Source organism: Macaca thibetana, chromosome 1 (assembly GCF_024542745.1).
Source record: "Macaca thibetana thibetana isolate TM-01 chromosome 1, ASM2454274v1, whole genome shotgun sequence".
Classification (NCBI taxonomy): Eukaryota; Metazoa; Chordata; class Mammalia; order Primates; family Cercopithecidae; genus Macaca; species Macaca thibetana.
The window spans coordinates 34,981,752-34,995,227 of NC_065578.1; the positions used below are offsets into that span (position 1 = coordinate 34,981,752).

Here is a 13,476-nt window from a genome sequence, read left to right on the forward strand (position 1 = left end):
GCATTTTAGTCTATTTTTGTCTACACTGAATAAAAAGTTAGAGCAATTTTTTATTCCTGATACAAACTCATTCTTTTGATGTTGGATTTAATTTAACATTTTGTTAGGATTTTTGCATGTATATTCATAAATTAGATTAGCTTATGATTTTCCTTTTTTATAGTGTGTTTGTCAGGTTTTAGTACCAGAATTTTTCTGGCATCATAAATTGTATTGAGGTATGTTTACTTTTTTTCTGTTCTCTGGAAATGTTTGTATAATATTGGTGTTATTTTTTTCCTTAAATGTTTGGTATAATTCTCTAGTGAAGCCATCTGGATCTGGAATCTTTTTGTATGTGTGTGGAAGTATTTTAAATTGTGGATTTAATTTATTTGGAGTACTTTTAAGATTTTTTTAAATGTAATTTTTAGTTTATTCAGATAATAGTCATTTATTAATTTATTGTTTGAATTTTGATTAACAAAGCTGTATTTTGAGCTTCAAAAATTTAATGCTGGATATCACTTAGGTTTTCTTTAAAATTGTTTGATAAAAAATGTAAAATATACATACCATTAAATTTACCATCTTAACTATTTTTGTGTACAGTCACTAGTGTTCTGTACATTCACAGTGTTGTGCAACCAATCTCCACAACTCTTTTCATTTTGTAAAACTGAAACTATATCCATTTAACAATGCCCTGTTTGCTCATGTCTCAGCTCCCGGCAACCACACATCTACTTCCTGTTTTTTATGAAATTGACTACTCTAGGTACCTCATGTAAGTGGAATCATATAAATCATATAGTGTTTGTCATTCTGTGACGGGGTTTTTTTTTTTTTTTTTTTTTTTTTTTTTTTTGAGACGGAGTCTCGCCCTGTTGCCCAGGCTGGAGGGCAGTGGTGTGATCTCAGCTCACTGCAGCCTCCACCTCCCGAGTTCAAGTGATTCTCCTGCCTCAGCCTCCCAAGTAGCTGGTGGCTACAGGTTCGCACAACCACACCTAGGTAATTTTTTTTTGTATTTTTTTGGTGGAAATGATGTTTCATCTCCACCAAATGAGCTCACTGTAGCCTCAAACACCTGGGCTCAAGTGATCCTTCTACCTTGGCCTCCCAAAGCGCTAGGATTCCAGGCATGAGCCACATGCCCTGCCCTTTCTTCTACTTTCTTTAACTTTACTTTGCTGTTGGTCTCACACTCTTTAGGTCTGACTTGTGCTTGCTCATGGTCACCTTGGTTTGTGCCCTTTGCAGAACAGTTTTTCAGAGGCATACAGTTTTCTGTGTGTTTATTTTTAATGAAGAGAGGAAATCTGGGGTTATAGAAGTTGAAGTGTTAGGAATGATGTCATCTTGCAGAACTAAGTTTTAGCCATTATCAGCTGTACTTAAAATTCTAATATACTCTGGTCGACAAGGCTTTGGAATACAGCTTATAACTGTGACTCTTGTTTTTCCCCTTCCCCTGGCAGGACCCGCTGGGGCCCAGCCCCTACTCATGGTGCCCAGAAGACCTGGCTATGGCACCATGGGCAAACCCATTAAACTTCTGGCTAACTGTTTTCAAGTTGAAATCCCAAAGATTGATGTCTACCTCTATGAGGTAGATATTAAACCAGACAAGTGTCCTAGGAGAGTGAACAGGTAAGAATCATGAAACTGCAAAGATTTTTTGCTGTTTTTTTCCTTAGTAATTATCCATGTTTATCTTGTGTATCTGAATAACAATTACAGTGTGTAACAGTTTGACCAAGAACATCTGGTAATTTGTTTTAAAATTGATTGTACTTGAGAGGTGTGATAGTGGGGAAAAAATCTTTGAAATTATTTTATTATAACATGAGCTCACATTTTCCCTGTGATAATAGAAAAGATCCAAGTTATTTTTACATGCTCCTGAAATCAGGCTGCACATCATGAGCACATCATTTTCCTTGCTGTTAGGTAATATGTCCGTGCTTGCTTTTTTCTCCTCACCTACATTATGCACCACTTTCATAATGTTCCCTTTAAGATGATGGTGGTGATGATAGCAGTGGGGAGTAGAAATAGTGGTTTCATGTTTTCTTTTCTCCTTTCCCAATTCCCGACTATTTCTTACTATTATATAGGAATAAGTACAGATGGTATATAAAGATTTATCAGCCTGCTTTCAGTAAGCTTCCTCTCGCCTCCCCAAAATGCCATTTATATTCCTGGATGTGGTTTAGGTAATACAGGAAATATAAGAGGAATTTATGATTGGGTATATACTATCTGTTTGGATTTTGTTTTTAAAAGGAAAGACAGCACATTTAAAAAAAAACAATGTGATATTCAGTTTAGCATTTTGGTTTCTATGATCCCAACCTTTTCTTATTCAATAAATGTTATTAAGAGTCTTCATTTAAGACATTTAAGAAGGCCGGGCGCGGTGGCTCAAGCCTGTAATCCCAGCACTTTGGGAGGCCGAGACGGGCGGATCACGAGGTCAGGAGTTCGAGACCATCCTGGCTAACACGGTGAAACCCCGTCTCTACTAAAAAATACAAAAACTAGCCGGGCGAGGTGGCGGGCGCCTGTAGTCCCGGCTACTCGGGAGGCTGAGGCAGGAGAATGGCGTAAAAACCCAGGAGGCAGAGCTTGCAGTGAGCTGAGATCCGGCCACTGCACTCCAGCCTGGGCGACACAGCGAGACTCCGTCTCAAAAAAAAAAAAAAAAAAAAAAAAAAAAAAAAAAAAAAAAGACATTTAAGAAAAAGAATGTTGTTTCTCTCAAGAAATTTGTAATTTGGTAGAGGAGATAAGATACCTAAGAAATACGAAGGTCTTTTTCTTGGGCTTGTCATCCTAATTGTTAATATTTCTGCTATACCTGAAAATGAATGAGCACTAAAAGACTTTGTGGTAACAAGTTAAAAAACAACAATACCTATAGGAATGTTGTAATTAACATGTAATGCAGAGTTCTTTGTGAGGTCAGGAAGACTCCTAGAGTATTACAATTGGAAGGAACCTCTTAAGAAGTTAACTAATCCAATACCCTTTTTATTTATAGCTGAAATCCAGAAAGGTTAAGGGATTTAGTCAAGAACACACGTTTCAAGTAGGAAAGGTGAAATCAGAACTCCAGAATCCTGACTTGGTAGTCATTAGGAAGTATTTTGTAAAAGGAGAAGTTAATCTAAAACAATTGGTAAAATTTTGGTTAGCTGTAGTAAAAATAACATAATTTTATTTTTTTATTTGTTTATTTATTTATTTTTGAAGGAAGGATAGCAGTAACAAAAGCATAATGGTTGAGAAGAACCAGGTGTATTGAGTGTGAACCAGGCTTAAGGGGAAGATTCTCTGCATTACATGTTAATTACAACATTCCTATAGGTGTTGTTGGTTTTTATTTTAACATGTTATCAGATACTACTTTAAGATACTATCTGTGAATAGATAGATGACTCCTAATCTTGCCCTTGCCTCTACCTCTTTCCTAAACTTCAGATTGACACGCGAATGTTCCTAAAGTGAACAACGCAAGTCAAAAGAGTAGTGCCCTACTCTTCTGTGACCTAGTAGTACTTGGTGTATGCTTCCATTATGGCGTTTTTAGTGCATTGTGGTTATTTTTTTCCCTTTCCCCAGTATAACCCCTTCATGAAAAGTAGTGTTTTATGTCATCTTTGTCACCCCATGTCAGCTCAGTGATTGGCACATAATACTCAGTAAAGTGAATGAAATGCTTATAAAATGGCATGAGTGTGATGATAGGGGACAGGAAAGAAAACTGGATGTTCTAGAGGGCTGTTATACTGGAACATGGGTTTTTCAGTGCCCTACTCTTATCTCCTAGGATCTTAGGCTAGTCTTGGTCTTGGTCTCCCTTCACTGTCTTTTATATCTTTCTGTGAGCCGTCATCCACTTATGGGGACTTAACTGACTCATGCTGTACTCTCATGGAGATTCCCTTTTTCTTTTTTCTCAAAACTGGGTCATTAATGTGTAGATTTGAGTGAAGGGTAATGCTGACCCTTCTGGTAGATATTTACATTTTAAAAAGGCATTTATTAAGCTGGGCCATGGGCCTGTAGTCCCAGCTACTCTGAAGGCTGAGGCAGGAGGATTACTTAAGCCCAGCAGTTAAGATTGCAGTGTGTTGTATTTGTGCCTGTGAATAGCCACTGCACTCCAGCCGGGGCAACATAGTGAGACCATGTATCTAAAAAATAAATAAAAATAAAAAGGCATTAGTTAATCTAAGTAAAGATCTGGAGCTTGAGGAAGGTCAATTCAAGTTTTTTTAGTATGCCAGATGAGTTACAAGGAAATGATGTTGTGGTAAAAATATTAAGTAAAAGGAATAGAATTTTTTTGAGTCTCGCGCCGTTGCCCAGCCTGGAGTGCAGTGGCGCGATCTCCGCTCACTGCAGCTTCCGCCTCCCAGGTTCAAGCAGTTCTCCTGCCTCAGCCCCCCGAGTAGCTGGGATTACAGGCGCCTGCCACCACGACCAGCTGATTTTTTGTACTTTTAGTGGAGATGGGTTTCACTATGTTGGCCAGGCTGGTCCTGAACTCCTGACCTTGTGATCCGCCCTCCTCAGCCTCCCAAAGTGCTGGGATTACAGGTGTGAGCCACTGTGCCCTGCCGGAGCAGAATTGTTTATTACATTTATTCTTTCTCCTGCCTAACATTTTTGGGTTTTTTTTTTTTGGTGGAGGGGTGGGTAAAGGAGAATTTGTGTATTATATATGTGTATATAAAGTTGTATAGCATAGAATTTCATATGTATGTGCTCATTGTATTAAGTTTGTGAGAAAAATAGATATCATAAATTGGTGTGGTACATTCTGGTTTTAACGATTCTTTTGACATCCCTTAATTACATTCCGTCTTTAGGTTGCTTTATCTTACATTTTTTTGCCGGTACCAGTAATTTAGATTTGTAATTTAAATGTCTCCAAGTGGGAAGTTTTTTAATTTTTCTCATTAAAATTTTAATCATTTTATCATGTTTTTGAGTTTTGTTGTTGTTGTTTGTTTGTTTGTTTTGTTTTGTTTTGTTTTTTGAGACGGAGTCTCGCTCTGTCGTCCAGGCTGGAGTGCAGTGGCGCCATCTCAGCTCACTGCAAGCTCCGCCTCCGGGGTTCACGCCATTCTCCTGCCGCAGCCTCCCGAGTAGCTGGGACTACAGGCACCCGCCACCAAGCCCGGCTAGTTTTTTTTTTTGTATTTTTTAGTAGAGACGGGGTTTCACCATGTTAGCCAGGATGGTCTCGATCTTCTGACCTCATGATCCACCCGCCTCGGCCTCCCAAAGTGCTGGGATTACAGGCTTGAGCCACCACGCCCGGCCGAGTTTTTTTTTTTAGTAGTAGTAGTATTTTCATTTATTTTTTTTTCAGATGGAGTTTTGCTGTTGTTGCCTAGGCTGGAGTGCAATGGCACAATCTCTGCCCACTGCAACCTCTGCCTCCTGGGTTTAAGTGATTCTCCTGCCTCAGCCTCCTGAGTAACTGGAATTATAGGCATGTGCCACCATGCCCAGCTAATTTTGTGTTATTAGTAGAGACAGGGTTTCTCCATGTTGGTCAGGCTGGTCTCAAACTCCCGACCTCAGGTGATCCACCCGCCTCGGCCTCCCAACGTGCTGGGATTACAGGCATGAGCCACCGCACCCGGCCCAAGTTTTTATAGGAACTGTAGGACTTGTTTGGGATTCTAAAAATGGCATAAATCAGCCTTATACTTTGTTAATAATATTGCTTTGATTTAATGTCAGCATCTTCAAAACTTATTCCATTTTCTTCAGCTGACTTGCTTTTGTCTTCAGTTTTTACAGTATTACTGCATGACTAGTCAGTTAAAACTTGGTGGTCTTCTGAAACTGGTGTGGTGGCTCAGTTCCTATGCTTCAACAACTGGAATTCTAGGCATTAGAAGGGACTAGATAGAACTTAACAATTCCTTTTCAATATTAGCAAAACAGTTAAGGGACAGAATGCAGTGGTTCAGTTATGTCTAATTTAACTTATCCAAAATATTAAATTGTTTTATTTCTTTTTTTAAAAAGTCAGGGTCTCAATCTGTCTCCCAGGCTCTGAAGCGCAGTGGCACAGTCATAGCGCACTGCGTTCTCAACCTCCTGGACTCAAGTGATCCTTCCACTTAAGCCTCCTAGCTGGGACTACAGGCACCACCACACCAAGATCATTTAAAAAAAAATTTTTTTTTTTTTTTTTTTTTTTTAAGTAGAGACGGGGTTTTACCATGTCAGCCAGGATGGTCTCGATCTCCTGACCTCGTGATCCGCCCGTCTCGGCCTCCCAAAGTGCTGGGATTACAGGCTTGAGCCACCGCGCCCGGCCAAAAAATTTTTATTTACAGGAGACGAAGTCTCCCTATGTTGCCCAGGCTGGTTTTGAACTCCTGAGCTCGAGTGATGCTCCCAAAGTGCTGGGATTACAGGCAGCTACTCGGGAGACTGAAGCAAGAGAATCTCTTGAACCCAGGAGGCAGAGGTTGCAGTGAGCCGACATCATGCCACTGCACTCTAGCCTGGTGACAGAGTAAGATTCCGTCTCAAAAAAAAAAAAATATATATTGTTGCCTTCTATAAAGTCATAGTTATTCTCTTCTTAGTGACTTAAATTTTTTAATACTTAAATTAACATGCATGAAGTTTTTCTTGTCCACATGACACATGAACAAATATTTGGCACTAAGGCATTAATCATCATAGTAGAAAGACATAGCCAAACAATTGCCCCTTTAGTTGGAGTCCTCTTAGGCACAATATCCAGGAAATGCTGGTGAATCATTTTGTGGGTCAACCTTTCTACAAATTTATTCTTTAGATTTTCTGTCCATTGCTTTTTTTGTCCTTTCCTCACTCGTTTTGTGTTGGGGGACAAGTAGGGGAAGGAGATTCTTTCCTTCCTTCTTTTCCCCCTATTAAATGATTTTGATTGAAAGTAAGCTTTTGGTAAAAGAGTATGTATGTTAAGTATATTTCAGATGTTACTAGTTTCTAATAGGTGAATGGTTTCCGTATTTTTAGAAACATTATGACCCAGAGTATAAATTCTGTAACTTGAGACTTTATGCTAGTTTGTCCAACCTCTAAATATACCTTGAATAGATAGTATATGTATTTATTCAAAACCATTAAATAGTGGAATAGATACATGTTAAAAATTATATATACAGCATGATTATAACACATTATTTTAAAACATGAATAAAAATTTGAAAGAATCTTAAAATAGTAGTAGATTGTGATTGCATTTTTATTTTATTTATTTATTTTTAGACAGAGTCTCACTCTGTCGCCCAGGCTGGAGTGCAATGGCGTGTTCTCAGCTCACTGCAACCTCCGCCTCCCAGGTTCAAGTGATTCTCCTGCCTCAGCCTCCTGAGTAGTTGGGATTACAGGCGCCTGTGCCCAGCTAGTGGTTTTTTTGTTTGTTTGTTTGTTTGTTTTGAGACGAAGTCTCTCTCTGTCACCCAGGCTGGAGTTCAGCGGCACCATCTCGGTTCACTGCAAGCTCCACCTCCCGGGTTCACACCAGTCTTCTGCCTTGGCCTCCCAAGTAGCTGGGACTACAGGCGCCCGCCACCATGCCCAGCTAATTTTTTTGTATTTTTGGTAGAGACGGGGTTTCATCGTGTTAGCCAGGATGGTCTTGATCTCCTGACCTCGTGATCTGCCCGCCTCGGCCTCCCAAAGCACTGGGGTTACAGGCATGAGCCACTATGCCCAGCCTAGTGTTTGTATTTTTAATAGAGACGGGGTTTCGCCATGTTGATCAGGCTGGTCTCAAACTCCTGACCTCAGGTGATCCACCCGCCTCGGCCTCCCAAAATGCTGGGATCACAGGCATGAGCCACTGTACCCGGCCATGGTTGCATTTTTTTGGCTCAGTTTTCTTTTACAAATTAAACATAATTTTTAGTACTGTTACTGTTAATATTCTATGATGATTAATAACATGCTAAATATTTCTGCATATTTCTTATTGATATAATGTTTAATATTGATGATTGAGTTTTATTTTATTTATTTATTTTGGAACAGGGTCCCTCTCTGTCACCCAGGCTGGAGTGTAGTGGCACGATCACGGTTCACTGCAGCCTTGACCTCCCCGGGCTCAAGCAATCCTCCCACCTCAGCCTCCTGGGTAGCTGAGACCAGGAGCATGCCTGGCTAATTTTTCTACTTTTTGTAGACACAGAGTTTTGCCATGTTGCCCAGGCTGATCTCAAACTGATGGGCTCAAGACATCCACCCACCTTGGCCTTTCAAAGTGCTGGGATTATAGGCGTGAGCCACTGCACCCAGGCAGATGATTGAATTTTAGAAAGAAAAAAGTAAATCTATATTGATCCAATTTTGGCTTTTCAAATGGAAATCTCAGAGCAGCAATGTGTTTAAAGAAACTCCTTTTCTGCTGTTAGGAATGTCATTTTTATAGTGTTATAGTTGGATACTATGCCAAGAGGGGGCATATTTCCTTTTAAATAACTTGATGGATGTATAATTTACATGCCATAATTCACCCATTTAAAATGTACACCTCAGTGGTTTTTAGTATATTTCCAGAGAGGATGTACAGGCATTACTTCAATCTAATTTTAGAACATTTCATCCTCTCAAAAAGAAACCCCATACTCATTAGCAGTCACTGCCCATTACTCCCTCCCCACAGTCCTTGCCAACCACTAATCTACTTTCTTTCTCTGTAGATTTGCCTGTTCTGGGTCTTTCTTTGTTTCCTTCTTTCCTTTCTTTTCTTTTTCTTTCTTTTCTTTCTTTTCTTTCCTTTCTTTCCTTTCTTTCCTTTCCTTCCTTCCTTTCTTTCTTTCTCTTTCCTTCCTTCCTTTCTTTTCTTTTCTTTTCTTTCTTTCTTTCTTTCTTTCTTTCTTTCTTTCTTTCTTTCTTTCTTTCTTTCTTTCCTTCCTTCCTTCCTTCCTTCCTTCTTTCTTTCTTTCTTTCTTTCTCTCTCTTTCTTTCTTTCTTTCTCTTTCTTTCTCTTTCTCTTTTCCTTCCTTCCTTCCTTCCTTCTTTCTTTCCCTCCCTCCCTCCCTCCCTCTTTTCTTTTCTTTTCTTTTCTTTTCTTTTCTTTTCTTTTCTTTTCTTTCTTCTTTTAAGACAGAGTCTTGCTCTGTCACCTAGGCTACAATGCAGTGGCTCAATCACGGCTCACTGCAACCTCCACCTCCTGAGTTCAAGCAGTTCTCCTGCCTCAGCGTCCTGAGTAGCTGGGACTGCAGACACCTGCCACCAAGCCTGGTTAATTTTTGTATTTTTAGTAGAGGCAGGATTTCACCATGTTGGCCCGCCTGGGCTCAAACTTGTGACTTCAAATGATCCACCTACCTTGGCCTCCCAAAGTGCTAGGATTACAGGTGTGAGCCACTGCGTCCTTCCGGATAGTTCTTATAAATGGAATCATATACCATGTGGCCTTTTGTGACTGGCTTCTTTTTGCATAATGATTTCAAGGTTCATTCATGTTGTAGCATGTATCAGTATATTCGGGCACTGCATAACGTTTCAATTACAGACCACATATTTGATGGTGGTCCCATAAGATTATAATATCGTATTTTTATTGTACCTTTTTATGTTTAGATACACAAATACCGCTGTGTTGCAGTTGCCTACAGTATTCAGTATAGTAATGTGCTGTACAGGTTTGTAGCCCAGGAGTAATAAGCCATACCATATAGCTTAGTTGTGTAGTAGGCTCTACTGTCTAGGTATGTGTAAGCACACTCTATGGTGTTCACACAACAAAATGATAATGCATTTCCCAGAACATATCCCCATTGTTAAGTGATGCATAATTGTACTTTGTTCCTTTTTGTTGCTGAGTAATATTCCATTGTATGGATATAATACTTTTTGTTTATCCATCATTTGATGAACATTTGGGTTGTTGCCGTTTTTGGCTACTACAAATAATGCTGCGATAAACATTCATATGCAGGATTTTGTGTGGACATACATTTTCATTTATTTTGGATGTATACCTAAAAGTGATATCATATGATAACTCTATGTTTAACCTTTTGAGAAACTGCCAGATGCTTTTCCAAAGTGGCTGCACCAGCCAGACATGGTGACTCACGCCTGTAATCCCAACACTTTGGGAGGCTGAGGCAAAAGGATCACTTGAGCCCAGGAATTTGAGACCAGCCTGAGCAATGTAGTGAGACACCATTTCTATTAAAAAGAAAAAAAAAAAAAAAGAAGAAAGTGTCTGCACCATTTTACGTTCCGACTAGCAGTGTGTGAAGATGTTTTCCCACATTCTCACCAATATTTCTTATTATTTGTCTTTTTAAAAATTATAGCCATCCTAGTGGATGTGAAGTTGTATCTCATTGTCGTTTTGACTTGCATTTTCCTAATGACTGATATTGAGCATTTTTTCCTACACTTATTGGCCATTTGTATATTTTCTTTGGAGAAATGTCTGTTTAGGTCCTTTGCTAATTTTTTTTTTTGAGACAGAGTCTTACTCTATTGCCCAGGCTGGAGTGCAGTGGCAGAATCTCAGCTCACTGCAACCTCCACCTCCCAGGTTCAAGCAATTCTCCTGCCTCAGCCTCCCAAGTAGCAGAGACTACAGGTGAACACCACCATGCCTGGCTAAGTTTTGTAGTTTTTAGTAGAGATGGGGTTTCACTGTATTGGCCAGGCTGGTCTCGAACCTCTGACCTCAGGTGATTCAACCACCTCACCCTCCCAAAGTGCTGGGATTACAGGCATAAGCCACTGTGCCTGGCTGCCCATTTTTAAATTGGGTTATTTGTCTTTTTGTTATTGAGTTATAGAAGTTCATTATGTGTTCTAGATAAAAGTCCCTTATTAGATATATGATTTGCAAAATTTTTCTGTTTATACATGTTGTGTGTTCACTGTCTTGGTGGTGTCCTTTGAAGCACAAACTTTTTAAATTTTGATGATGTCTAACTTATTTTTTCTTTTGTCGCTTGTGATTTTGTTTTCATATCTATAGAAGGTCATACTTCTGATTAAAATGATTTAGACAACATGCTTCAGAAAACACTACCAGTAAAAACCAAATGGTGTAGTTTTGAGTGTTTAGTGGTCTTGGGGAAACTATTATACAAAATATGTCAGCTAATAAACAAGTTTTATTTTCCTTTTAATCACTTGGAAGATAGGAAAGCTAACAGATGGTAATTATTTCACATCTCGAAATTCTTTGAGAGTGGCGTCTAAATACAATACTAAGTAGAAATTAGCCTTTTGACTAACATTCCGATAATATATTTGAAATTTGAAGATACTTTCATAAATTAACAAATATTTATACACAAGGGACTACTACATAGGTATTTTTACCAACATCTGTCTGTGTAGATATAAATTATAATAGCTGTATAGTGTTCTATTGTATGAATGTACCTTGATTTGTTTACTTTAACCTGCTCCAGTTTTTTTGTTAGGTTAGCTTAAATCTACTTAAACCATTTATCTGAACTTACCACATGTTTATTCCAAGGTACTATGCTACTGGTACTAGATTTACAGGATATATGGAAATTTAAAGATCATTTTTGGATCTTCTCTATGTTTTCATTAACTGTTTACTCCTGTTTTGTGTCAGGCACTGTGCTAGGTTATAGCAATAACAAGATAGATAAAACATGATCTCTTTAAAGATTTTAAATTCCACGTGGAGTGACAGATTCTGTGATATGCACATTATGTACTGTGATGAAAGAGTAATGATCCCTGCCTTTGGGCAAGGAGGAGGATGTGGTATATTACATGACATTTGAGCAAAATGTTGTATCACAAAAGGTACGGTAAAAATATATAATCTTATGGGACCACCATCATGTATATGGTCTGTAATTGACTGAAAAGTTATGCAGCACCTGCCTGTACTGATATATGCTACAACATGAAGTTGTCCAGTGTACAGGGAGAAAGAATAATCCATATAGAGAGCATGAGCAAAGGTATGACATATTAGTGTAACAGAAACAGGCCAGTATAAATAGAGTAACTAGAGATGAGTCTGAAAAGTTAGCTCGGGAGTAGGTTATCAAGAATCTTAAATCCATTCTAGGGCTTGTGAATTCAGAAATAGTAGAGAGCCAGTGGAACCTTTTAAGCAAATGAAGAACATCTGTATTTAGGACCATACTTGATGACAGTGTGGTGAATGAGAGATGAGAAAGACTCGAGTCCTGGAGAACATTTGGAAGGCTGTTGTAGTAGTCTAGGTCAGTGGTCTTCAAACCATTGATCACACATCCCCATTAATTAAAATTTGTTTGACCATGTACTAAAAAAATACATATAAATATAAATGCACACACATTTCAAAAACTATAATTTATTGATGGGTACTACTGTTTTAATATTTAACTATGGAAAAATTAAACGTGAGAAAGAAAATTTTGAAATGAACTATTTAAAAATATATTTAAATAACTTGAACTTTTCAGATTAATGGTACAAAAAACCCTGACTGAATATGTGTCACACACTTGAACTACAAAAAGTTGCAGCATGCCGAAAATGAAAAAACGAGAAGTCCACTGTTAACTCTTTTTTTGTTTGTTTGTTTTTTTAAATTGAGACAGAGTCTCACTCTGTCACCGAGGCTGGAGTGCAGTGGCGTGAACAGGGCTTACTGCAGCCTCGACTTCCTGGGCCCAAGCAATCCTCCCACCTCAGCCTCCATAGTAGCTGGGGCTACAGGCACATACCACCATGCCTGGCTAATTTTTGTATTTTTTGTAGAAACAGGATTTCGCCATGTTGCCCAGGCTGACCTTGAACTCCTGGTCTCAAGTGATCTGCACACCTCAGCTTCCCAAAGTGTTGGAATTACAGGCGTGAGCCACTGTGTCTGACCTTAACTCTTATGTGTTGCAGAACTCCCGTTATTCTTCTAGGATTCCTGGTGTACTGTGTGTTGCACCTGACCATCTAATATGGAGTAAGTGAAGGCACCAGTATCAATCCATATTCATGAATACTAGTAAATCTTAATTCCTAATTGTTCGATGAAAATTAAATATAAATACATCTAATTTTTCTTCATACTTCAGCATACCCCTTGGCACTTCTGGTACATATTTTTCTGGATTATAGATAATATGTTCAAAGACACAGTGGCAATAATGATGATGGAGGGCAGAGATGGAAGATTTAGAAAAATAATGAACAATTAAGTATGTAAGGAAAGGATAGTAATAAGAATGGCTTCATAGTTCCTAGCTTGTGCATTAGTAATGGTTTTAACAGAAATACAGATTCTGAAGGGACCACGTTTTTATATACTAGTTTGAATATTTAGAGGATTAATTGCATAAGAAACATCAAAATGGCAGAAGTTCAGTAGGTTATTGGAAATAAGTGTCTAAGTGTCAGGTGATAAGTCAAAATGGAGATTGTGATTAATCAGCATGTAGGTGATAGTTAAAAACTGGAGAAGTATATAAACATAAAACAACTGAGACTAGA

The 13,476-nt window shown here is 38.6% G+C and overlaps 2 protein-coding genes across 7 annotated transcripts in view; one reads left to right on the forward strand and one right to left on the reverse strand.

Annotated features, from left to right (window-relative positions):
* The window catches only part of PSMB2 (proteasome 20S subunit beta 2), a 623,524-nt gene that overhangs the window by 359,976 nt on the left and 250,072 nt on the right, over positions 1-13,476 (reverse strand). The window lies entirely within an intron of this gene.
* LOC126959105 (protein argonaute-3) overlaps positions 1-13,476 on the forward strand; it is a 235,011-nt gene that overhangs the window by 104,832 nt on the left and 116,703 nt on the right. For 5 of the 6 annotated variants that reach the window (XM_050798061.1, XM_050798066.1, XM_050798073.1 and 2 more), the window contains one exon: positions 1,461-1,632. The exons of the other annotated variant lie outside the window; for it this stretch is intronic. In XM_050798061.1, the coding sequence (XP_050654018.1) occupies positions 1,461-1,632 (172 nt within the window). The remainder of the gene's footprint in view (positions 1-1,460; positions 1,633-13,476) is intronic. 6 annotated transcript variants of the gene reach the window in all.